Source organism: Castor canadensis, chromosome 8 (genome assembly GCF_047511655.1).
Source record: "Castor canadensis chromosome 8, mCasCan1.hap1v2, whole genome shotgun sequence".
Lineage (NCBI taxonomy): Eukaryota > Metazoa > Chordata > Mammalia > Rodentia > Castoridae > Castor > Castor canadensis.
In genome coordinates, this window is record NC_133393.1 from 94,264,687 (window position 1) to 94,291,431 (window position 26,745).

General features: G+C 35.1%; 1 protein-coding gene and 1 pseudogene across 1 annotated transcript; one reads left to right on the forward strand and one right to left on the reverse strand.

The window, feature by feature from the left end:
• The first annotated feature begins 12,217 nt into the window (after window positions 1-12,217).
• LOC109680616 (olfactory receptor 6C74-like) lies at window positions 12,218-13,192 on the forward strand. The gene has a single exon (XM_074084866.1). It carries the CDS (start codon window positions 12,218-12,220, stop codon window positions 13,190-13,192), a length of 975 nt encoding a protein of 324 aa, XP_073940967.1.
• An 11,951-nt stretch (window positions 13,193-25,143) lies between these two features.
• LOC141410534 (U6 spliceosomal RNA) lies at window positions 25,144-25,240 on the reverse strand (annotated as a pseudogene).
• Window positions 25,241-26,745: the final 1,505 nt, after the last annotated feature.

Genomic DNA, 26,745 nt, shown 5'->3' on the forward strand with positions numbered 1-26,745 from the left:
AACCTCCCAAAGTAGCATTGCCATCTGGGGACATAATACATGACGTGCTGGAAATGCAGAATGGCAAACCTGGTCTTGAAGATAATTCTTCTTAAAGAGATAAATGGAGCCTTTCTGTATGATAGGAAAATCACATTCCTACTTAATTACCAATTATTTGAAAACTCACCTCCATGAAAATATCTGCATGAAAAGACAGAAAGTTTTATTCATAATTTCAAAATATGGAGGTAATTAAGGTATACTTAAACAAGCAAAGGTGTAAAAATGTGGCATATCCATATAGTGGGATATTTATCAATTAAAGAAATATATTATCAAGTATACAAAGGCATAGATGAAGTTCACATGAATATTGCTATATACAAGAAGTCAGGGTTTAAAAACCTATACACTGTGTGGTTCCATTTATTTTACATCTTGGAAGAGGCAACTTTAGAGAGAAAATAAACAAAGCAGTGATTGCCATGAATTCAGTGGGGGGTAGTTATACAATTGTGATCCCTGAAATTAATCTGCATTATGTGTTCAGATCTCTAGAACATATGTAGTTTGACAGCTTTTATTATGCAAGCTGCTCAGCAAAGAACTAGTAACGTGCACATCATATATCTCTTCCTGGTGGATGCACCCAGGTAAAGCAGAATGGTCAAAGAAAGTAGCTGACTCCAGAAAAGAATTTCTCCATTCATCTTCTTCCTGTACAATGAACAAGAAAAAAAAGGTGAAATGGATCTACTCTGAAAACTTAAGATTCCAACTTGATTATTTGTGGGAAAATGTATCTTTTGTTCACTAACTGCAAACCGAGATCAGTTTGGTTGGCATACCTTCTTAGTCAATCCTGGATACAAGGAAGCTGTTACTATTTGAGCACATCCCCAAAACCTCAGTTATGGGAACTTAAATTCCTTAATGCAGTAGTGTTGGGCGATGGAGCCTAGTGGGAGATATTTGGGTCTTAGGGACAAAGTCCTTATAAATGAATCAATAATCTCTTTCTCACTGGAATAGGCTAGTTATTACAGGAGTTTCATGCACTTTCATCTTGTCTACATGAACCCATTTATCTTCCTCGTTTTGTCATGAGCTGAAGTAACATGAAGCCCTCAGAGATTAGGCCATGTGATTTTGGACTTCCCAGCCTCCAAAACGATGAGCTAAAATAAATAGCTACTTTACAGTGTTCTAGCATAGAAACAGAAAATAGGTTAAGAAAAGACAAAGAATGGGATCTAAGGGATCCAAGCTTAATTTAGGTAACTTTTGTAAAAAAGATCATTGTTCATCATTTACCTGACCACTCAGGTGAATGTGTCAAGCATGAGATGTGTATGATAGAAAAAATCTTTATGTATATACATAGATATAAATATATATGAATATAGACATACATATCTATATATGTGAAGCATTATACATATATATATACATAATACACATCATATATGTATTATAGAGATATATGGAGCACTAGCTATTGGAATACACCCCTGGATTAGTGGAAGTGTAGGTAGAGAACACCTTTAATCTCAAAGGCATAGGAAGAAATATTTATGAGATTTTTCTTAAAAACAGTGTCTGGATCCTTCCTCCAGAAGTAAGCATCCTGTGGAGATCACCCACTCACTGAAAGAACCTAACTTTAGAGGGGAAAAAATGGTGGCCAAGGTAGGGAATCAGATTTCCTAAGCTCTGTGACTTCAGATACCTTTTTGAGATGCTGGAGCTACACTTGGATAATTATGATTATTCCTAGTCAAAATAATAACCACCCACATACTAGGTGCTGATAAAATTCAAAGACTGACCCTTAAATCAGCCTTTAATTGCACCTAACAGTCACAAATATCCTGCCTGGCACAGCCACAAAAGGGTGCCTGGCTCCAGCCCTGGGAAAAAAGCCCCTGGCCACTTCTCTTTTCTTTCTTTCTTTTTTTTTATTCTTTTCATTCTTTTCCAAACAAGTAGAAGACAGAATATCAATCAGAATCAAGCTCTGTGACATCCTGGACCCCTAGCCTATGGAAAGCATCCCTAAGCCATGCCAAACAATGCCATTGCTCACCAACAGCTGGCACCAAATCTACCTGAGTGAGATTGCAGAATATATAGGTGAGCATTACACACTACATGGCATTCCTATCCAATCCCCCCACCCCGGGGAACATAACTCAGTGCAGCCCATGAGTAGACTGAATGCCCCCCTCAAGCAAAACTGAGAGCCATAAACAGTGAACTGTAATCTAACACTGACACCAAAGAGGGGGTGCAACACTGAACCCTCCCTGGAGAATGGGGAAGGGGTAAAAAGCCAATCTCTCACTGTTGAACTGTGAGGGTGTGGCAGAGAACTGAGCCCTCAGTGCCCACACCATAAAGCAGCAAAGGCTGAGAGTGGAGATGGGACCAACAAACCACCCACCTAGAGGAGTTGCCAGCAGAGATTGTGAGAAGCATAAAGGCTAAGAGAGGGAGCTGAGTGACAAACTAACCTCCCAAAGCTGGGTAGGTGGTGGATCCCAGAGCCCCACCTTACTTGAGGAGGAGCTGACCAAACAGAGCTGCAGCTGAAGGGCAACCCAGCTGCTGCCTGGTGAAAACAGCTCTGACTCACCCTTCATGAGCTGGTAGTCTTACCTCACCTCCGAACTCCAACTAATCTTGTGGACAGAAGATCCAAATACCATTCACAAGCCAGTCACCTGATGAGACCATGCTAGAGCTTTCACTTGAACACCAATACCTGTATTGGACACCTAAGGAATAACTGCAGAACTTTGATTAGTAGACGGAACAGAACCAGGTTCCTGAACCTGATGTGTTTTCTTATTGTGTCTCTTTTTCTTTCTTTCTTTCCTTCCTTTTTTATTACTGTATTATTAACTCCATCACCACTATTCTCTTATCCCTATTATCATCCTCTTTACTGTCCTTCCTTCTCCTGTACTACAATTCATTGTTCTCCCTCCCAACTACTCTTCCTGCCCCTTATTTTCCACTCTTTCCTTTGTCTTCAGCTCTTCTTCCCATCCTCACTCAATCTGTCACTGCACTATCCCTCCCTCCTGCACACTCAACAGCTGCTGACTAGCCTAATCTATGAACTGTACACACCCCCACCCCCCTGCAATCCCTGATACAATCACCCTTCCTTACAACAACAAAAATACACCCAAACACAAACAAAAACCACAAAAGCCAGAAATCCCCATAGCTCTTAACCCACCCCACTTTATTCCACTCCACTTTTTTAGTGCCAATTTCCCATAATCTATAACTACTCTAATAACCATTACCCCCCCAACTCTGACTGTTTATAAATATTATCATCAAAGGGTTTTCTATAGAATATGTAAACTGGTCTGTCAATGAACCTGTGAACTTGTTATGCTAAATTACACCCCCAGACAAGGGTCCAGAACTCAAAAATTAAATCAGGAAAAGACATCAGGCAATCAAATTCACCAACTAGCCTACCAAAAATATAGAGGCACATCACCAAGTGGAGCAATGGCAAGAAGAAGGGATGGAAATCACACTCCTCAAAAAAATAATTCAATACAGGATTCAGTGCTAAATGAAGAAAATGATACCCAGTTCCTGACCTCAATGAAACAAAAATAAATGGAATGCCCACTAAAAAGCCCTCACAAAAGAAATCTGGGAAGAACTCTCTGAGAAATTCATGGAAAAGATAGTAGACATGGTTAACCAGAATTTACAAGATGTACTCAAGAAATTTTAAGACACCAAAAACAAAGAACACGAAATGACACAGAAACAAATAAATGTACTCAGAAAGGACGTCAACAAATACCAAGTGAAACAAAGCACCCTATAAAAAGAGAGATGCATAAGTCAAAGACGACAAAATAAGTTATGAGAAGATTTGAAAAAAGATTTGGAAAACCTTAGAAGAAAGAATCAAACGGAAATTGTGAAAATAAAAAGTCTCATCAGTCAAATAAAAAACACAGTTTAAGGCCACTCCAACAGACTAGAATAAGTGGAACAGACTCTCAGAGCTCAAAGATTAAAAAAGAAATGAAAGAAAAAACAGAATAAATCTTACTCAAACAAATCAAGAGCTGTGAAAGGAATATGGAAGAACTCAGTGACTCCATCAAAGGCCAAACCTGAGAATCATGGGAATGGAAAAAGGAGAAGAGGTACAAACCAAAGTGATATGTAACATATTTAATAATATAATAGCATAAAATTTCCCAAGTCTTGAGAAAGTTTTGCCCATTCAGGTACATGAAGCCTCCAGGACACAAACAGACTTGATCAAAATTGAACCTCCTCATGGCATATTATCATCAAAACATCAAACATAGAGAACAGAGAGAGAATATTGAAGGCTGCAAGAGAGAAAAAAATAAATAACATATAAAGGTAAACCCATCAAAATAACAGAAGATTTCTCAATAGAAACCTTAAAAGCAGGAAGGGCATAGAGTGAGGTATTTTAGGCACTGAATGAAAATAACTTCAACCCTAGGACTCTACCCAGCAAAACTATCATTCAAAATTGATGGAGCAATAAAAATCTTCCACAATAAACAAAAATTAAAACAATACATGACCACGAAGCCACTACTACAGAAGATTCTACAAGGAATTCTACACACAGAAGATAAAAGCAAACAAAACCACAAGAGGATGGGAAGCATCAAACAATAGGAAAAGAAAAAAGAAGCAATCAGAGAGTAACATTGATTCCACTACACTCAATCATACCCTGAAACAACAAAAACAACTAAATGGTGGGAATCACCACATACCTATCAATATTAACACTGAATGTTAATAGATTCACTCCCCCATCAAAAGACACCATTTGCCAAACTGGATTAAAAAGGAAGACCTGACAAGCTGTCATTTACAAGAGACCCATCTTACTGACAGAAATAAACACTGCCTTAGGGTAAAAGGCTGGAAGAAGATTTACCAAGCCAATGGCCCCTGAAAACAGGCAGAAGTAGCAATACTTACCTCTGACAAATTAGACTTCAAACGTACATTGATCAAATGAGATAAAGAAGGGCACTTCATACTAATAAAAGGAGAAATACACCAAAAGGAAATAACAATTATCAACCTATATGTACTCAATATCATTGCACCTAATTTATCAAAGATACACTAAAGAATTTACAAGCACATATAGACTCCAAAACAATGGTAGTGAGAGACTTTAATACCCCTTTATCAACAATGGATACATCATCCAAAAATAATCAACAAAGAAGTCCCAGAACTAAATGACACTATAAATCAAATGGACTTAATTGATGTCTATAAAATATTTAATCCAACAACAACACAATATACATCCTTCTAAAGAGCCCATGGAAATTTCTCCAACATAGATCATATCTTAGGACACAAAGCAAGCCTCAGCAAATATAAGAAAATAGAAATAACTCCCTGCATAACTATCTGATCACAATGTATTAAAACTAGGACTCAACAATAAAAATAACAGCATAAAAACACACAAATAATTGGAGGTTGAATAACACATTTCTCAATGATCAGTGAGTCATGGCAGAAATAACAGAGGAAATGAAAAGTTTTCTGGAAACTAGTAAAAATCAAAACACAACCTATCATAACCTACGGGACACAGCAATGGCAGTCCTAAAAGGAAAGTTTATAGACATGCATGCATATATTAAAAATACAGAAATATCTCAAATACACAACCTAATGTTACATCTCAAATGCCTAGAAAAAAAAAGAGCAAGCAAAACCCAAAACAAGCAGAAGGAAAGAAATAATAAAACTAAGGGATGAAATTAATGAAATAGAGGCCAAAAAAACATGCAAAAATGAATGAAACAAAAAGATGGTTCTTTGAAAAAAAAACAAGATTGACAAGCCCCTGGCAAATTTGACTAAAATGAGGAGAGAAAAGACCCAAATTAGCAAAATCAGAAATGAAAAATGGGAGATAATAGCAAACAACACAGAAATCCAGGGAATCTTCAGAGACTGCTTTTACAAGATGTATCTCAATTATTTGGAAAGTCTTGAAGAAATGGACAAATTTCTAGATACTTATGAACATCCAAAACAGAACGAAGAATTAACCACCTAAACAGATCTATAACACATAAAAAAATTGAAGCAGCAATAAAGAGTCTCCAAAAAAAAAAAAAGTTCAGGACCTCATGGATTCTTAGCTTAATTCTATCAGAACTTCATAGAACTAATACCAACACTCCTTAAGCTTTTCCATGAAATAGAAAGGGAAGGAACACCACTCGACTCATTCTATGAAGTCAATATCACACTCCTCACAAAATTGGATAAGGACACATCCAAAAAGGAGAACTACAGGCCAATCTCCTTAATGAACATTTATGCAAAAATCCTCAATAAAATAATGGCAAACTGAATCCAACAACATATCAGAAAGATCATACACCATGACCAAGTTGGCTTTATCCCAGGGATGTAGGGATGGTTCAACATATGCAAATCTATAAATGTAATATAGCATATTAATAGATTCAAAGACAAAAACCTCATGGTCATCTCAATAGATACAGACAAAGCCTTTGATAAGATTCAACACCACTTCATGATAAAAGCTCTAAGAAAACTAGGAATAGAAGGAATGTACCTCAACATTATAAAGGTTATATATGACAGACCTATAACCAACATCATACTTAATGGGGAAAAACTGAAACCATTCCCCCTAAACTCAGGAACAGGACAAAAGTGCCACTCTCTCCACTCCTCTTCAACATAGTCTTGGAATTCCTAGCCAGAGCAATAAGGCAAGAAGGAATAAAAGGAATGCAAATAAGTAAAGAAACAGTCAAAATATCCCTATTTGCAGAAGACAAGATTCTATACTTCAAATACCCAAAAAACTCTACCCAAAAACTTCTGGACACCATGTACAGCTTCAGAAATGTAGCTGGATATAAAATCAACTCAAAAAATCAGTAAACTTTCTATATACCAATAATGAACAAATTGAGAAAGAATATAGGAAAATAATCCCATCAACGATAGCCTCCAAAAAATTAAATGACTAGCAGTAAACTTAATGAAAGAGGTAAATGACCTCTTCATGGATAATTACAAACCATTGAAGAAAGAGATCGAGGAAGACTACAGAAGAAGGAAAGATCTCCCATGCTCATGGATTGGTAGCAGCAATGTAGTAAAACTGGCTACACTACCAAAAGAAGTCTACATGTTCAACACAATTCCCATCAATCTCCAAATGACATTCATCACACAGTTTGAAAAATCTACTCTAAAGTTTATTTGGAAACACAAAAGACCGTGAATAGCCAAGGCAATATGCAGCAAAAAGAGCAATGCTAGAAGCATCACAATTCTGACTTCAAACTATACTACATAGCCATAGCAATAAAAACTGCATGGTACTAGAACAAAAACAGATATGAATACCAGTGGAACAGAATAGAGGACCCAGATATGAACCCACACAGTAATGCCATCTTATTTTTGACAAAGGCACCAAAATCATATGATGGAGGAAAAGACAGCCTCTTCAACAAATGGTGTTGTGAAAAGTGACTATCTGCCTGCAGAAAACTGAAACTAGATCCATGTCTGTCACCCTGTACTAATATCTACTCAAAGTGGATTAAGGACCTTAATAACAGAACTGAAACCTTGCAGTTAGTACATGAAAGATCAGGGAATACCTTGGAAACAATAGGTATAGGCAAGGACTTCCTCAGTAGAACTCCATCAGCCCAGCAACTAAGAGAAAGGATGGACAAATGGGACTACATGAAATTAAAAAGCTTCTGCACAAAGAAAGAAATGGTCTCTAAACTGAAGACACCACCTACAGAATGGGAGAAAATATTTGTCAGCTATACATCTGAGAAAGGACTGATAACCAAAATATATATACAGAGCTCAAAAAACTAAACTCCCCTAAAAATCAATAAACCAATAAAGATGTGGGCAACTGAACTAAACAAAACTTTGTCTAAGGAAGACATTCAAATGGCCAAAAAATACATGAAAAAATGCTCACCATCCCTGGACACAAGGGAAATGCAAATCAAAACCACACTAGGATTCCACCTACCCCTGGTAGAATGGCTATCATCAAGAACACCACCAACAACAAATGTTGGCAAGGATACAGAGAAAAAAGAACCCTTATACACTTCTGGTGGGAATGTAAGCTAGTACAAACATTTTGGAAAACATTATGGGGGCACCTTAAAAAACTAAACATAGATCTGCCATATGATCCAACAATACCAACTCCTAGTGATATACCTGAAGGAATGTGACTCAAGTTACTATAAAAGCACCTGCATTCCCATGTTTATTGTAGTACCATTTACAATAGCCAAAGTATGGAAACAGCCAAGATGCCCTACAACAGATGAAAGGATCAAGAAAATGTGATATTTATACACAATGGAATTTTACTCAGCCACAAGGGAGAATGAAATTTTGTCATTCTCAAGTAAATGGATGGAACTGGAGAACATCATCTTATGCGAAGTTAGCTAGGCTCAGAAGCCTAAAAATAGCATGTTCTCCCTCATAGGCATATTATAGGCAAAAAACAAATGCTGCAACATTATTGGACATGGATCACACACTAAGGGGAGAACACACACAGGAGAAATAGGGAAAGGAAAGAAACCTAAAACTTGAATGTGGTTAATGTGCTCACTGTATTGTAGCAAATAAAGTAATCTTAAATTGGCAGAGGCTGCTATGAGAAGGGGACCAGGAAGTAGCAAAGAGGTCTGGTAGAAATTAACCAATGTGGGTTGCAATATGCATGTACATGGAAGGAATACTAGGAATCTCTCTGTATAGTTATCTTTATCCCATACTAGCAAAAACGATATGTCTTTCTTATTATCTCTTATGTTTTCTCTTCAACAAAATCAGAGAAGAGGGTGGAACAGGTTTGCCTGAGAGTGGGGTTGTGGGTGGAGGGGAGGTGGCACAAACAATGTAAGTAAATGTAAAAATGATAAAATAAAAGGAGAGAGATAGAGGGAAAAAAGAACTTAACTTATATCCTCCACCAGATGGCTCTGTCAGTATAATAAGAAAAATGGGAATACCTCAGAACCTGCATGGTTTCTTAGTCTCTAATCTATCACCTCAAGAAAACAGCCTTCAGAAAACCAAACCACCTTATTCTCAGTCACAGAATGGAGCAATGTCACATAGCTAATGGACTGAAGAAATGGACAGATGGGTTCAACTGTTTTCAGCAAAACCTTCTAAAACTGAGTTACTGAAGTGGAAGCCCTAAGGTCATCAGTCAGCGGTAAAGTGATGTGGGAGGGAATGTATCCCTTTATTCAGAATGTATCTCTTTATTCAGAATTTATTAGAATCTATCTAAATACATGTATTTAGATACCTCCCCTGAAAACTATAAACACTTTCTTTCCTCAAATTGAAAGGCAAACATTTATTAGGAAAATCTGTATTATGTGTACACTGGAGATACAGTTGGAAGTGGCCTCTTTTTAACGTATGTCTTGTTTTTTAAAACTGTGTAGTGCCTGGGGAGAACATTTATAGAACAGAAAAACCAATAGTCTCTTGAGAAGTGGTGTTTGAGAATCTCAAATCTTGCTGAGAGCTCATCAAGCACCTTTACATGTTTTCATTCTGGACCCAGAGAGCATGAAAAATGCCATAGCTTAAGATTGATTGATTTTATATGTTAGTGTGTTTAACATGCAGAAGGTGATCAATACATGGATAAGGAAATTACAGTAGGAGAGAATTACTTAATACACTTTCTACCTGGAATAAGTTGGTTAATCAAATCATTTCCAAGAGTGCCATTTATAAGTGAGGGAAGATATCCCAGATTGTGGAGTAAGGTGAGATTCTTTCAGAGAGGAATGGAGTATCCTGTGCTCAGTTCAACACTAGGTAAAAGAATCAAAAATTGAAGCTTAGGTGATTTTCTGACATAATATTTATTTACTTAAGATACTTTTTGTTTTAGATAAATGTTTGCAATTTAAAGACTTTTTATCACACTGATTTAGAATTTCAAAAGATGTAAATACTTATAAAAGTATAAAACAATGTTTTTCTTAGATAGATTGTAATTCACATTTGTTTTACTTTTAAAGAACTAACATTTTTATTCAACTTTTAAAATTTTAATTCAGGAAGAAAATAATGATATGACAATTTAGAATTGAAAGCTTTATTTTGTTAATCTGATATTCATATTAGCTAAAACGGCTAAATGAAACTTCATTCATTGGCTTTACTTCTAACATACTTTTTATTTTTTTACAGTGTATTTGGATAGTTGGTCTATATGGTGTTGAATTTGGACAAAGGAGTGATCTAACATGATAAAATTCCTATTTTTGTCTTTTAGATTGATTCCTAAAATAGTTACCATTAAGGCAATTTGTGTAAATAAGGAAAATATTCTAAGAAATTCCTTCAAAATTATCTGAATGAGAAAGGACCATCCAATAAAAATGAGTCATTTCTTTTCCCTCATGTCTATCTACATCATTAACATCCATAGTTTTAACAGCAAAACTCTGTCCATTGTTTCTGATAAATTTCTGTTTGTACACTTTACTTTGCATTTAGTCTGAATATTCTATTGGAATACCATGTCTGATTTCTTTTATTCTCATACCTATTGTAGAATCCAAATTTTCTCCTGCAATGTTTTGTAGATATAATTGGAAATAAGTTCTATCTATCCTTACATGTCTATTTTAGTGATATCTATACTTTCTCCATAATGTATGTTTTAGAGGTTGTAAATAATTATCAGGATACCCTCAACACAAAGTATATTATCATATAATGTCATGTCCATCTTGAAAATGTAACTGTTTAATGTGTTTGATGATGAAGATACCCAGGAAGGAAAATTTCCCCAGAGATGTCATTAATCTTAATATTAGACCTCCAATTTACTTGCTATACAAACTTAAACAATTTTGTTGTATAAGTTTACTATCTCATTTTATATATAATTGATGTCAAAAACAATTATCTCCTTGTTAATATCTCTTCATTGCATTTTTATATTTGTATGACTCTTAAATTATGTTTCAGTGCTGTCCAGAGATTCATTATGCTTTTTGAAATTCACCAAATAATCTTTTTCTTTTTAGGCTATGTTGAGCTGAAAATTATTCATATTTTGATCTCTAAATAAAGAGTGAAATGTAGCAAGAACCAGAAGTGGATGGAGAAAATGTTTATATTTAGCATTTTAAATTTTTTAACTTCATTGTCCCATCTTTAAGAATCCTTATCTCTCTAGATTTCCCCACAGCTTTGTATTCATTTCCTCCATCTCATAAAACTACATTTATATATTTCCCTTTGTTCCTATGTCCTGCATTCCAATATTCACTTTAATTGGTGCATTCTCAGATCTATAAACACAAAAGAAATGCAGAAGTGTCAATATCTATCTGCAGTCAATCATGTTATCATATTGTTCCTGTTGATTTGTTATTAGGGTTCAGGGTGAAAGGAATGGAGGATGAAATCAGAGATCTAAGCAATGGGAATACTAATAGGAACAGTAAATACAATTGTTTCCTATACTTCATTTTCACCTATTCAGAATTGGATTGCAGCCATGGAAGAAACGCAACAGGAATAAGAATTTCAGCTTGATTTAGTGAATAAAATAGTAATCATGTGCTAGCACTGTATGCTAAGAATGGAGAAGTATATATGTGCATATGTGTGTGTGTGTGTGTGTGTGTGTGTGTGTGTGTGTGTATGTAATGTAAAATGTGGACTGATGTGTTTCAAATGACAGGTAGCATTTTGGGTTTTTAGGCAAATGTGTTTCATTTTATTCAACTAATCTTTAACTGAAAAGGAAAGTAACATGGCATTCAACTCCTGGTAATTCTCAACAAACAAAAATATTTTTTCTGTCTTTAAACTGGTAATTTACCTCTAATTCATTTACATAAATCAAATGAACAATTACTAACATCGTGTAGATTATTTGCCAGTAGAATTGCAAATTTATGTCTTAATTCTCTACTTAGAAAATCAGAAAATGCTAAAATTATTTTTCTTGGTATAACCATCTATAAGACACAAATAAGCATTATATTTCTCTTCAACACTAGTTTTCATGGCCACTGTGCTGCACAGATAAATAACTACTTATTTTTTTCTATTCAGACATGGTAAGGGTCAGAGAACCATAATGAGAAACCATACAAGAGTGACAGTGTTCATCTTGGCGGGTTTGACTGATGACCCACTATTGAAAGGTGTGCTCTTTATCTTCCTGCTTCTCACCTACTTGCTAAGCATCACTGGCAATCTGATCATCATCACACTCACCCTGGTGGATTCCCACCTTAAGACTTCCATGTACTTTTTCCTCAGGAATTTTTCCTTCTTAGAAATTTCCTACACTACTACATGCATTCCTAAATTGCTAGTTGTTATGGCAACAGGAGACCATACGATTTCCTGTAATAATTGTATCAGTCAAGTGTTTTTTGCCTTCCTACTTGGAGCATCAGAATTTTACTTACTGGCAGCAATGTCCTATGACCACTGTGTGGCCATCTGCAAGCCCCTGCATTACACAACCATCATGAGCCACAGAATCTGCACACAGCTCGTTCTCAGCTCTTGGCTTGCTGGCTTTTTGGTCATCTTTCCACCACTGGTAATAGGACTAAATATTGATTTCTGTGCCTCCAACGTTGTTGATCATTTTTACTGTGACACTACTCCCCTCCTGCAGATTTCCTGCACAGACACACAGCTCCTGGAGACAACGGCATATGCCTCAGCTTTTGTGACACTGTTGGTCACACTGATGTTGGTGATAATGTCCTACACTTTTATTACTGTGACAATTTTTAAAATCCCTTCAACTAGTCAGAGGAAAAAAGCTTTTTCCACATGTTCTTCTCATATGATCGTGCTATCCCTGTCATATGGCAGCTGCATCTACATGTATGTTAAACCATCAGTCAAACAAAGGATTTCTTTTTCCAAGGGAATTTCAGTGCTGAAGACTTCAGTTGCTCCACTTTTGAATCCTTTTATCTATACCTTACAGAATGAGCAAGTGAAGAAAGCCTTCATTAATACAATACACAGGATTGACTCATTTTCAAAAAAAATTGAATATTCTATTTTATTGTATAAAGGAAGTAAATAAAAGACTCAAGTAAAACCAACAGCTTGTAAGACACAGGTTCTTCCTTTTTGTTTTTTCTTTTCAGTGCTTTTTGATTCATCTTTGTGCTTTTTCAAACTATTTTTTCACAAATATGTTTGGTCTAAAGTAGTTAATTTCTACTTTATTCTCCATTACAGGTATTCTATTTTATCTTTCTTCTTCTTACTTTATTTTTCTGTGGATATCTTTTGAAAACTGAGTAAGTTTCAAAACTTTGTCTTTTAAGAATTCTACATAGGACTGGATGCGTGGCTTAGTGGTAGAGTGTTTGCATAGCATGCATGAGACTCTAAGTTTAATCCTCAGTATGGGGGGAAAATTCCAGTCAATCATGACTATAAAATATTGTTTCATTCATAATTACATTGAATGTATTATACAGTGCAAAGGTTATTTGCTACTCTATATTTATGATTGATTATAACCCTTGAAATTAATATTCTTTATATTTTGGTCATATTATCAATTTTCTATTTAAAGAAATTAAAAGAAATCATAGTGGCATTTAGACATCACAAGTGATGTTCATCTTTCATGTTATGTATTAAAATTATATATACATATTTATAGAGTTATAATTTAAAGCATGTTCCATGGAAACATTATTTATTTTCTTTCTGAAATGAATTACATTTGCAAGCCATTTAATCATGGTTTAAAGAAAATGTGTTCATCTTACTGACTTATTTTGAGAATTAATAGTTAAATACAATACTTAACTGTTGTTCTCAAACCTCACACTTTCTTTTTTTGCTTGGGATATTCTTAAATCTAGCTAGAAATGAAATGAATTGTTACTACACAAGAGTAATGTCAACTTAATGTATTTATTATTTCCAAAAGTTGTTTCTCAATTGTATATATAAAATATATTTGTAAAATGTGTGCATATGGAGATTGTCATAGAGGTAGATGTATATCTATATAGCTATTCCTCCTGCTACTGAAACCAAGATAACTAAAGAATCAAATCCTTATCTTAAGGCTGTTTTCCAGCTGTATGTCACATTCTGCTAGGAGTTTTAAAATTATTTCCTGTGTGACTACCAGAATTGTTAAAAACTTAAATATAAATGACAATATTTCATGAATATTCATATTTCATAAAATTTTCACAAAGCTGTGCTTATCTTGGCCATAATTTTTAATTTCATTTTATAAAATATACAAATCTTCACTGAAGGAAAATAAGTTTGGAATGTGGTGCCAAAAGGTACAGAATAATTATTCCCAGGGAGAACTACACATACTGTATATAATGGGAAAATCGTATAGGTTTTTGTAGAACTATAGGATGTATTTCATATCAGAAATTATTTGGGTAAGTTGTTATTTAGGTATATGTTACTTTCTATTTTATTAAGTACACTGAATGATTCTAAAGCACTTTCTTAAATTTAGAAATATTAAGCATGCAGAAAATACAAATATACATATATGTAATATTGTGAGACAATTTAATAAAAATAAAACCTAAGGGTCTTTGAATAGATAAAACAGTCTTAATTCTTTATGTATCAGTGAGGATCAGTTTGGTGAAAATGTACTGTCTAAGTTAAACCACTTGGCTAAGCTATCACTGAGTTATGCTGAAAAATTTTATATATTAATGAGCTTGTCCTCAGCACTCTAAGTCATCATTTCAAATATCAGTTTTTGTAAGAACTTTATTTGTTATTCCAAGGCAGAGCTAATTATTCAAATCCCTGTGTTACTTCATACATATCAGTTTATATTTTCAGTAACTCAATAGCATCTCTACTAGAAAATTGATTAACTCACAAAATTAGCTCTTTTGAATGAGCTTTTTCCTAAACAAAATCTAATATTTTTGGAAAAAGACATTTTTGTTTGGATAATATAGGTATACTGGGAGTTTTCTTATGACATTCCTATTTATAGATAATATCTCAAATTGGTTCATGTTCTTTATTTTTCTCCTCTCTACTTTAGTCCCTTTTTGTGGTGATTTCAACACATTTTAAAATTCTATGTTAGTTACTGTATAGAAAGTACATCAACCATATTCAATTTCTTAACTTCTTCTTTATCTGCCTTCTTTCATTAGTGAAATCTGCTTCATGGTATTGCTTAAATTTGCACTGGGCCAATATTCCACATATTAGAGCAAACATGCAGTTTTGGCTTTCTGAGCCTGGTTAACTTCACTTAAGATGACGTTCTCCAGTTCCATCATTTGGCAAACAACAAAATTGCATTGTTCTTTATGGCTGAATAAAATTCCATTGTATATAAATATTACATTTTCTTAATCTATTCATTAGTTGTGGCCATCTTGACTGTCTCCATAGCTTAGCGATTGTGACTAATCTTGCAAAAATCATGAATAGGCAGTTGTTATTGTAACCTGTTTTATAGTTCCTTCAAGTATATCCCTAGGATTGTTACTTATGGATCATAGGCAGCTCATTTTTAGTTTTTTGAGGAGCATCTGTACTGTTTTCCATCATGGTTGTACTAATTTATATCCCCATCAACAGTGTATGAGGGTTCCTTTTTATGTGCATCCTCTACAATATTTGTTGTTTGTATTCCTCAAGATAGCCATTCTAAGGAGCGATGTAGAATCTTAACATGGTTTTGATTTGCATTTTCTTTATGGCCAGTGAAGTTGAGCATTTCTTCATGTGTTCTTTAGCCATTGAACTTCTTCCTTTGAAAAACCTCTGTTCATTTCATTTACCCATTTCTATTCTGGACACTGATATTTTGGGAGTTTAGTTTTTTGATCTCCCTGTATATTCTGGTTATTAATCCCTTGTTGTTTGAATAACTGGCAAAGGTTTTGTTTTTGCATTCTGTGGGCTACCTACTAAATATGGTGACCATTTCTTTTGCTATGCAGAATGTTTTTAGTTTCATGTAGTCCCATTTGTGAATCCTTTTTCTAAGTTGCTAAGCCATTGGAGTTCTATTTAGAAAATTATTGCTTATGCCGATTAGTTCCAATGTATTCCCTGCTCTTTCCTGCACTACCTTCAAAGTTTCAAAGTTCTTACATTAAGACCTTAAGTGGTCCTTAACTTTGAATTGATACTTGCACAGGTTAAAAGACGTGGACCACTAGTTTCAGTTTTCTGCAAGCAGATATCCAGTTTTCCCAACAACATTCCTTGAAGAGACTCTTTTCTCCATTGTATGCTTTTGGAAACTTTGTCAAAAATCAGGTTGCCATAACTGCATAGATTCCTATCTGGGTTTTCTATTCTGTTCCACTGGTCTTCATATATGTTTTTGTGCCAGTACAATGCTGATTTTGTTTCTATGTCTCTGTAGTATAGTTTCAAGTCATGTATTGTTTATTTTTAATTGATTTATTCACATGTGCATACATTGTTTGGGTCATTTCTCCCCCCTGCTTCCACTCTCGCCTTCTCCCTGCCACCCATCTTGCTTTCAGGCAGAACCTCTTCTGCCCTTATCTCTAATTTTGTTGAAGAGAAGACATAAGCTTAATAAGAAAGACAAAGCAATTTTGCTGCTTGAGTTAAGGGTTGCTATACAGAGAGATTCCTAGCATTGCTTCCATATACAAATGTGTTACAACCCAAATTGATTCATCTCTAACTGATCTTTACAAAAGTTCCTGATCACCTTCTTGTGTTGACCTCTGTCACTTTAAGGTTTCTGTATTAGTTCCTCTGGAGTGGGGACATCAAATGCTTTCATGTTTTGGGTTTTCTTCCTAACCCCATACCTCCAGTATGTGCTCTCCCCTTGTCATGCGACCCAATTCCTACAACATTGCTGTATTTGCCCTAGACCTAAAGTCCACATATGAAGGAGAACATATGATTTTTGGTCTTCTGAGTCTGGCTAACCTCACTCAGAATGATGTTCTTCAGTTCCATCCATTTACTTGCAAATGATAAGATTTCACTCTTCTTCATGACTGAGTAAAATTCCACTGGGTATAAATACCACATTTTCTTGATCCATTCATCACTAGTGGGGTATCGTGGTTGTTTCCATAATTTGGCTATTGTAAATAGTGCTGCAATAAACATGGGTGTACAGGTGCCTTTGGAGTAGCCTGTGTTGCTTTACTTTGTGTATCTCCCCAGGAGTGGGATTGCTGGATCATATGTCAGATCTATGTTCACATTTTGAAGAAGCCTCCAAATTTTTTTTACAGAGTGATTGCACTAGCTTGCATTCCCACCAGCAGTGTATGAGGGTTCCTTTTTCCCTTCATCCTTTCCAACACCTGCTGGTGGTGGTGTTTTTGATGATGGCTATTCTAATGGGGGTGAAGAGGAATCTTAGTGTGGTTTTGATTTGCATTTCCTTTATGGCTAGAGATGGTAAGCATTTTTTCATGTGTTTTTTGGCCATTTGAATTTCTTCTTTTGAGAACATTCTGTTTAGTTCAGCTGCTCATTTCTTTATTGGTTCATTGATTTTGAGAGAGTTTAGTTTCCTTAGTTCCCTGTATATTCTGGTTATCAGTCCTTTGTCTCATGTATAGCTGGCAAATGTTTTCTCCCACTCTATGGGTGGTCTCTTCAGTTTAGACACCATTTCTTTTGTTCTGCAGAAGCTTTTTAATTGTATGAATTTCCATTTGTCCATTCTTTCTCTTAGTTGCTGGGACGCTGTGGTTCTATTGAGGAAATCCTTGCCTATACTTATTACTTTCAGAGTGTTTCCTGCTACTTCCTGTACTAATTTCAGAGTTTTGGGTCTGATATTAAAGTCTGATCTATTTTGAGTTGATACTTGTGCAGGGTGATAAACATGGATCTAGTTTCAGTTGCTAGCAGATGGATAACCACTTTTCCCAGCAACATTTCTTTAAAAGGCTGTCTTTTCTCCATCATATATTTTTGGCATTATTGTCAAAAATAAGGTGGGTATAGTTGTGTGGATTCATATCTGGGTCCTCTATTCTATTACACTGATCTTCATGTCTGTTTTTGCACCAGTACCATGCTGTTTTTATTGCTATTTCTTTGCAATATAGTTTGAAGTTAAGTATTGTGATACCTCCAGCATTGCTCTTTTTGCTGAGTATTGCCTTGGCTATTCTTGGACTCTTGATTTTCCAAGTGAACTCTAGCATGGATTTTTCAGTATCTGTGATGAATGTCAATGGGATTTGATGGGAATTGCATTAAATATGTAGATTGTTTTTGGTAGTATAGTTATTTTTACTATGTTGATTCTACCAATCCACGAGCATGGGAGCTCTATCCATCTTCTGTAGTCTTCCTCAATCTCTTTCTTCAGGAGTTTGTAATGCTCCTTGTAGAGGTCATTCACATCCTTTGTTAAATTTATTCCTAGGTATTTGATTTTTTTTGAAGCTATTGTAAATGGAATTGTTTCCAGATACTCCTTCTCAGTATGTTTGTTGTTGATGCATAGAAAAACTAATGATTTTTGTAAGTTGATTTTGTGTCCTTCTACCTTGTTATAACTGTTTATGAAGTCTAGGAGGTTTTGGGTAGAGTTTTTTGGGTCTTTAAGTTATAGGATATATCATATGCAAATAGGAATCTTTTGACAGTTTCTTTACCTATTTGTATTCCTTTTATTTCTTCTTACCTAATTGCTCTGGCTAGGAAATCCAGTACTATGTTGAATAGGAGTAGGGATAGTGAGCACCCTTGTCTTGTTCCTGATTTTAGCAGAAATGGTTTCAGTTTTTCACCATTAAGTATGATGTTGGCTGTAGGTTTGTTGTATATAGCCTTTACAATGTTGAGGTATATTCCTTTGTTCCTAGATTTCTTAGAGCTTTTCTCATGAAGTGGTGTTGGATCATCTCAAAGGCTTTTTCTGCATCTATTGAAATGATGAAGTGGTTTTTATCTTTTCTTCTATTAATGTGCTGTATTAAATGTATAGATTTGCGAATGTTGAACCATCCTTGCATCCCTGGGATGAGGCAGACTTGGTCATGTTTCTGATGACCAAGCACATCTTTCTGATGTGCTGTTGGATTTGGTTTGCTAGTATTTTATGGAGGATTTTTGAATCAATGTTCATTAAGGAAATTGGCATATAGTTCTCCTTTTTGGAGGTGTCTTTGTTTGGTTTTGGGATTAGAGTAATATTGAGTTAGGCAGTGTTCCTTTCTTTTCTATTTTGTGCAACAGTTTAAGGAGGATTGGTATTCTTCTTCAAGTGTCTGATAGAATTCAGCAGAGAATCCATCAGGTCCTGGACTTTTCTTTTTTGGGAGACTCTTGATTGATTGCTGTTTCAATTTCATTTTGTGTTATAGATCTATTCAGGTGATTAATATCCTCTTGGTTCAGTTTTGGATGGTCCTAAGTATCTAAAAATCTGTCCATTTATTCAAGATTTTCAAATTTATTAGAATATATATAGGTTCTCAAATTAGTCTCTGATGATTTCCTGGATTTTCATGGGGTTTGTTGTTATCTGCCCTTTTACATTTCCGATTTTACTGATTTGGGTTTTTACTCTCCTCATTTTAGTTAGGTTTGCTATGGCTCTGTCATTCTTATTCATTTTTTCAAAGAAATAGCTTTTTGTTTCATTAATTCTTTGTATGGTTTTTTCTTGTTTCTATTTCATTGATTTTTACCTTTATTTTTATTATATCTCTCTGTCTGCTTGTTTTGGGATTTGCTTGTTCTTGTTTTACTATGAGTTTGAGATGTAGCATTAGGTCCTTGATTGGAGATCTTCCTGACCTTTTAATGTATGAAGTCATTGCTATAAACTTTCCTCTTAGGACTGCCTTTGCTGTGTCCCATAGGTTCTGATAGGTCATGTTTTCATTTTCATTAACTTTCAGGAACCTTTTATTTTCCTCTTTTATTTCTTTAATGACACATTGATCATTGAGCAGTGGGTTATTCAGCTTCCAAATGTTTGCTTTTTTTCTTGTTGTTTTTGTTGTTGATTTCTAGTTTTAATGCATTGTGATCAGATAAAATGCATGGGATTATTTCTATTTCTAATATTTGCTGAGATTTGCTTTGTGCCCTAAGAAATGATCAATTGTGAAGATGGTTCCATGAGCTGCTAAGAATGCATATTGTACAGCAGTTGGATCAAATATTCTGTAGACATCACCTGGTCTATTTGATCTATTGTGTGATTTAGTTCTTGAATTTCTTTATTGATTTATTGTGTGGTTGACCTTTCTATGGTGATAGGGGGTATTATTAAATTGTCCCACTACCACTGTGTTGGAGTCTATATATGTTTTTAGGTCCTTGAGAATATGTTTGATTAGATTGGGTGCATTGATGTTGGATGCATATAAATTGATAATTGTTATTTCCTTTTGGTGTATTTCCCCTTTTATTAGTATGGAGAGTCCTTCTTTATATTCTTTGATCAATGTAATTTTGAAATCTACTTTGTCAGAGATAAGTATTGTTTCCCCTGCCTGTTTTCGCGGGCCATTGGCTTGGTAGATCTTCTTCCAGCCTTTTACCCTAACCAGTGGTTGTTTTTGTCAATGAGCTGGGTCTCCTGTCAGCAGCAGATTGTTGGATCTTCCTTTTTAATCCATTTTGCCAAGCTGTGTCTTTTGATGGAGTGTTAAGTCTGTTATCATTCAATATTAGTATTGCTAGGTATGTGCTGATTCCTATCATTTAGTTGTCATTCTATGCTCTTCTTGCTTTTTAGGTTTCAGTTGAGAAATCTGCTGTGCTTTTGATGGATTTTCCTTTGCATGTTATTTGTTTTTTCTATCTTACAGCCTTCAATATTCTTTCTCTATTCTCTATGCTTGTTGTTTCAATGATACTATGTTGTGGGGTAATTCTATTTTGGTGAAGTCTGTTTGCTGTCCTGGAGGCTTCCTGTACCTGAATAGGCATAGTTTTCTCTAGATTTGAGACATTTTCTGTTATTACTTTGTTGAATATATTATGAATTCCTTTTGCTTGCACCTCTTCTTCAATGCCCATGATTCTTAGGTTTGGTCTTTTGATGGAGTCGGTGTGTTCTTGCGTATTCCTTTCACAGGTCTTGAGTTGTCTGATTAGTAGTTCTTCAGTTTTTCCTTTAATTACCATTTCATCTTCAAGTTCTGAGATCCTGTCTTTTGTTTGTTCTGTTCTGCTGGAGTGGCCTTCCATTTTGTTTTGTAATTCTGTTTCATTCTTTTTTCTTATGTTTTCCATATCATGGGTCACGTCCTCTTCAATATTGTCAATTTTTGTCCTTTTTCATATTTCTCTCTACTTATGGTGTTCTCTGTTTCATTTTGATGTTTACTTAGGGCTCCTCTGATTTCATTTATTTGTTTTTGTGTTTTCTCATATTCTTTATATTTGTTGTCTTGGAATTTCTTGATTGCCTCCTGTACATTTTGGTTGACCATGTCTAGCATCATCTCTATGAAATTCTCAGTGATAACTTGGAGGATTTCTTCTTTCAGAGTGTTCTTGTGAGCTTAGTTGTGTTCCTTGGTGTAATTTATCTTTGTTTTGTTGGAATCTGGATCTGGGTATCTGTTTTCTTCATTTCCTTCTGAACCCTGTACTAGTTTATCTTGGGGGGAGAATGGTTTCTATCCTTTTGTCATCTTCCCTATTCAACTTTGTACTGTTTCTGTACCTGGTCTATGTGTAATTTAGTATTAGCAAACTTAAAATAGTAAATCTAACAAAACTAAGAAAGGAGAAAAAAGAAAAAAAATGGAGAACCAAAGAAATCACCAGGGAGATATTATAGACAATCAGACAGTGAACAGGACAAACAAACACTTAAAGAAAAGAGGAAAACAAAAAAAAGAAAAAAAGTATTCCAGTTCAGGAACACTGGAATTTCAGTCTTAGTAGTTCTGATATTACTCCTTTAGCATCCAGTCTTGTTCATCTCCATCTACTAGGCAGGTTTTGAGCTGGCAGCTGGTGGAGTTGGAGCCCTTCTGTGGTGGATGGTAGCCGGTATGCCTCTGGGCTGGCAGTCAGGGTGTGGCTGAGCAGGTTGCTGGGTAGTGGCCTGGTGGGTTGGCAGGCCAGAGGGCTGCAACCTGGTGGTCCTGGAGGGCCAGTGGGGTAGCAGCCTGGTAAGCCTGGTAGGCCAGTGAGTGGCAGCCTGGCTGTTTTGTGGGGTGGAAGCCTGGCACTCCTGTATGGCATAGGCCTGGCAGGCCCCCGGATGGTGGTGGCATGGGGGTGGTGGCCTGCCTGCTTTTTCAATGTATTGGGCTAGAGGTTCCAGGTGGTGAAGTTTCAGCTCTCCCTGGTGATTTACCTCAGCCATGCATGTCTCCAGCATCTCAGCAAGGTCCCTGATTCACGGAAATCACACAGTCTGTGTCTATGTCCCAATCACCATTTTCTCAAGTTGGATATTGTGACACCTCCAGTGTTGCTCTTTTTGCTGAATTTTACCTTCACTATTTGTAGTCTTTTCTGCTTCTAAATGTACTTAAAGTTTGATTTTTCAATCACTGTGATGAATGTCATGGGAATTTTTATGGGGATTGCATTGAACATTTACATAGGTTTTGGTAATGTAGCCATTGTCACAATATTGATTCTGCTAATCTATCAGCATGACAGATCATTGCATTTTCTGTAGTGTTCCTTGATTTCTTTCTTTAATGATTTATAGTTTTCATTATAGAGGTCTTTCACTTCCTTTGTTAAGTTTATTCTTAAGTATTTTTTGAGGCTAGGTATTTTTGAGGGAATTGTTTTTTTATATTCTTTCTCACTCTGTTCATTGTCAATATGTATAAAGCTATGATTTTTGATTGATTGATAAATTAATTTTGTAACTTGTTATTTGCTGAAGGTGTTTATGAAGCATAAGAGTTTTTTGTTAGAACTTTCCTGGTCTTTTAGGTATAAGATCATGTCATCTGCAAATGGGAATACTTTGACTTCTTGCTTTCCTATTTGAATTCCTTTTATTTCATCTTCCTGTCCTATTGATCTAGCTAAGATTTCCAAGAATATGTTGAATAAGAGTGGAGAGAGTGGACATCCTTGTCTCATTCCTGACTTTAGAGAAAATGGTTTCAGTTTTTCCCCATTTAGTATGATGTTGGTTGTTGGCTTGTCATATATAGCCTTTATTATATTGAGGTACATTCTTTCTATTCCTAGTTTCATCAAAGCTTTTATCACAAAACGATGTTGAATTTTGTCAAAGGCTTTTTCTGCATATATTGAGAGGAGATTTGTGAGTTTTGTCTTTGCTTCCTTTAATATGTTGTATTATGTTTAATGATCTGCATATGTTGAAACATCTATGCATCCCTGACTGAAACCAAATTGATAATGGTGAATGATCTTTTTGATATGATGTTGAATTTGACTTGCCAATATTTTATTGAACATTTTTGTATGAAACTTCATTAAAGAGATTGGCCTGTAATTCTTTATTTTTGCTGTGTCCTTGTCTGGTTTTGGGAGGAGTGTAATACTGGCTTCATAGAATGACTTTAGCAGTGTTCCTTCCTTTTTTCTTTCATGGAAAATTTTGAGGAATGTTGGTATTAGTTCTTCTTTAAAGTTCTGGTAGAATTCAAAGTGAATATGTCAGGTCCTGGACTTTTCTTTTTTGGATATTCTTTATTGCTACTTCAATTTTATTGCTGGCTGTAGATCTGCTAAGATGATTTATATCCTCTCAGTTCAATTTTGGATAGTCAAATGTGTCTAGAAATGTGTCCATTTCTTCTAGATTTTCTGATTTATTTGAATATATGTTTTCAAAGTTATTCTAATGATTTGCTGGATTTCCTTGGTATTTGTAATTTCCCCATTTTCATTTCAAATTCTATTAATTTGGATCTTTTCCCCACTCATTTTAGTCAGGTTTGCTAGGGATGTGTTAATCTAATGTATCTTTTCAAAGAAACTGCTTTTTGTTTCATTGATCCTTTTTTTCTCTATTTTATGGATTTTATCCCTTGTGTTTTAATTGTTTTCCTTCTGCTAATTTAGCTTTAGTTTGTTCTTGTTTTTCTAGAAATTTGAGATGCACCATTAGGGTTGTTTATTTGAGATCTTTCTGCATATTTTTATGTATGCATTCATGTCTATAAACTTTCCTCTTAGCACTGCCTTTTCTGGGTCCCATAGGTTCTGGTAGGTGGTGCTTTTATTTTCATTAAATTCCAGAAACTTTTTATTTCCTCCCTTATTTCTTTGATGACCCACTAATCATGAAGTGATTTGTTGTTCAGTCTCCAGGTGTTTGAATATTTTTCTGCTGTTTCTTTTGTTCTTGAGTTTTAGTATTATTCCAATGTGGTCAGACGGTATGTGGTAGATTATTTCAGTTTTCTTATATTTGTTCAGACTTGCTTTGTGACCTAAAATATGATCTATTTTGGAGAAAGTTCTTGAGAAGAATGTATACTGTGCTGTTGCAGGATAGAATACTCTGTAGATGTCTGTCAGGTCAATTTGATCTATGGTGTCATTTAATGCCAAGGTTTTTTGTTGATATTTTTTGCCTGAATGACTTGTTTATGGTGATAGAGGAGTATTAAAATGTCCCACTATCACCATGTTGGGGTCTATCTGTGTTTTTAACTCCAGTAGTATATGTTTAATGAAGTTGAGTGCACAGATACTGGGCACATATAAGTTAACAATTGTCATTTCTTCTTGAGATATTGTTCCTTTTATTAACATGAAGTGGCCTTCTTTGTCTCTTCTGATTAATTAGGTTTTATCTGATGTAAATGATAAAATGTTTTTTCATCCTTACACCCTAAGCCAATGTTTGCTTCTGATTTAAGGTTGGTTTCTTGCAAACAACAAATCATTGGGTCTTCCACTTCAATTCGGTTTGCCAATCCATATCCTTTGATGGTATACTAGAATTCATTAACATTCAATGTTTATATTGAGAGGTATGTGATGATTCTTGTCACTTAGTTGTGTAAGAGTCATTGTATTCAATTCTATGCTAGTCTCTAATTACTTGTCTGCTCTTTTCTTGAGATTTAAAAATTCACGAAATGCTTCACAAATTTGCATGTCATCCTTGGGCAGGGGCCATGCTAAGCTCAGTATCATTCCATTTTCACTTTCTGCCAAAATGAGCACATCATTGGAATTTTGATGGAAGACTGCAGTGAATCTTTTTTTCTTTGGTGGGGTGGAGAATGAAGTCAGTTATTCATACTTGCACAGCAGGTGCTCTGTTTATTAAGCCACTTCTCCACATTTTGTTTAATTTATTTTGGAGATGAAGTCTAGAGATCTGTTTGTCTGGGCTGACCTTGACCTATGATTGGTTCTAATGATCTTAGCCTCCCAAGTAGCTAGGATTACAGGTCTGAGCCTCTGGTGCCTCTGCTTTTGGTATTATACACATTTCCACTATGTTACATCTGTCAGTCTATGAAAATGGGAGTTTTTCCATGTTCTAGTATTTTCTTAAATTTCTTTTTTCAATATTTGATCATTATATTTTAGAGGTCTTTCACCTCCTAGATTGTTTATTCCTAGTTTTTTCTTTTTGAGGCTATTGTTAACAGGATAGTTTTCTTGATTTCTTTCAAAGCCTGTTTGTTGTTGCTGGATAGGAAATTAAAAGTTTTTGCATGCTGATTTTTGTTCAGCTGCTATCCAGATGTGTTTATCAGATCTAAGAGTTTTCTGATGGAGTTGACTAATAGTGTCATTTTGATTTTTTGGAAGTATTAAGGTCTGAACTCAGTGTTTGTGCTTGCTAGGTATCCATTCTACCACTTGAACCACACTTCCAGCCATTTTTATTCTAGTTGTTTTGGGTAGAGTCTTGATTTTTGAGCAGGCCAACTTGCACTGCAATCATTCTATGTTAAGCTTTCTGCTATATTCTGAGAAAAAACTCACAAGCCACTGTGCTCAGTTGTTGATTGAGATAAGGTCTTGTGAACATTTTGCCTAGTCTGGCCTTGAACCTTGATCTTACCTATATTAGCCTCCCACATAACTAGGATTGTAGCCATGAATCACTGGCACATGACTTTTTGTCTCTTTCCTGATTTTAAAAGAAATGTTTTCAACTTTTACTTATTTTGTAAAATGTTAGCAAGACGTTTATGATATATAGGCTTTTTTGTGGTGAGGTATTCACATTCTATTCTGAGTTCTTTCAGGGATTTTTATAATGAATTGATGTTGAGTTCTTTCAAAGAGTTTTTCTGCATCTATTGAGGTGATTTTTACTGTTTATTCTGTTTATGTACTGTATTACATGTAGTAATTCACATTTGGCAAACCACCCATGTATTCCTAAAATGATGACAACTTGATTACACTGTGTGAGCTTTATCAGGTGTTCTTGAATTTGGATTATGAGTATTTTACTCAGATTTTTTATATCTATATTCATTAAGAAATTGGTCTTTTATTGTTATGTCCTTTTTTTATTTTGTTATCATGATTATACTAGCTCATAGATTCGGTTTGGAAGTGTTGCTTTCCTTTGTGTTTTGTGGAAAAGTTTGTGGAGCATTGGTGTTACTTCTTTTTTAAAGGTGTGTAGAATTCAGTAGTCCTGGGATTTTCTTTGTTGGGAAGATTTTTGCTACTGTTTCAATTGTCTTATCAGATATGAGT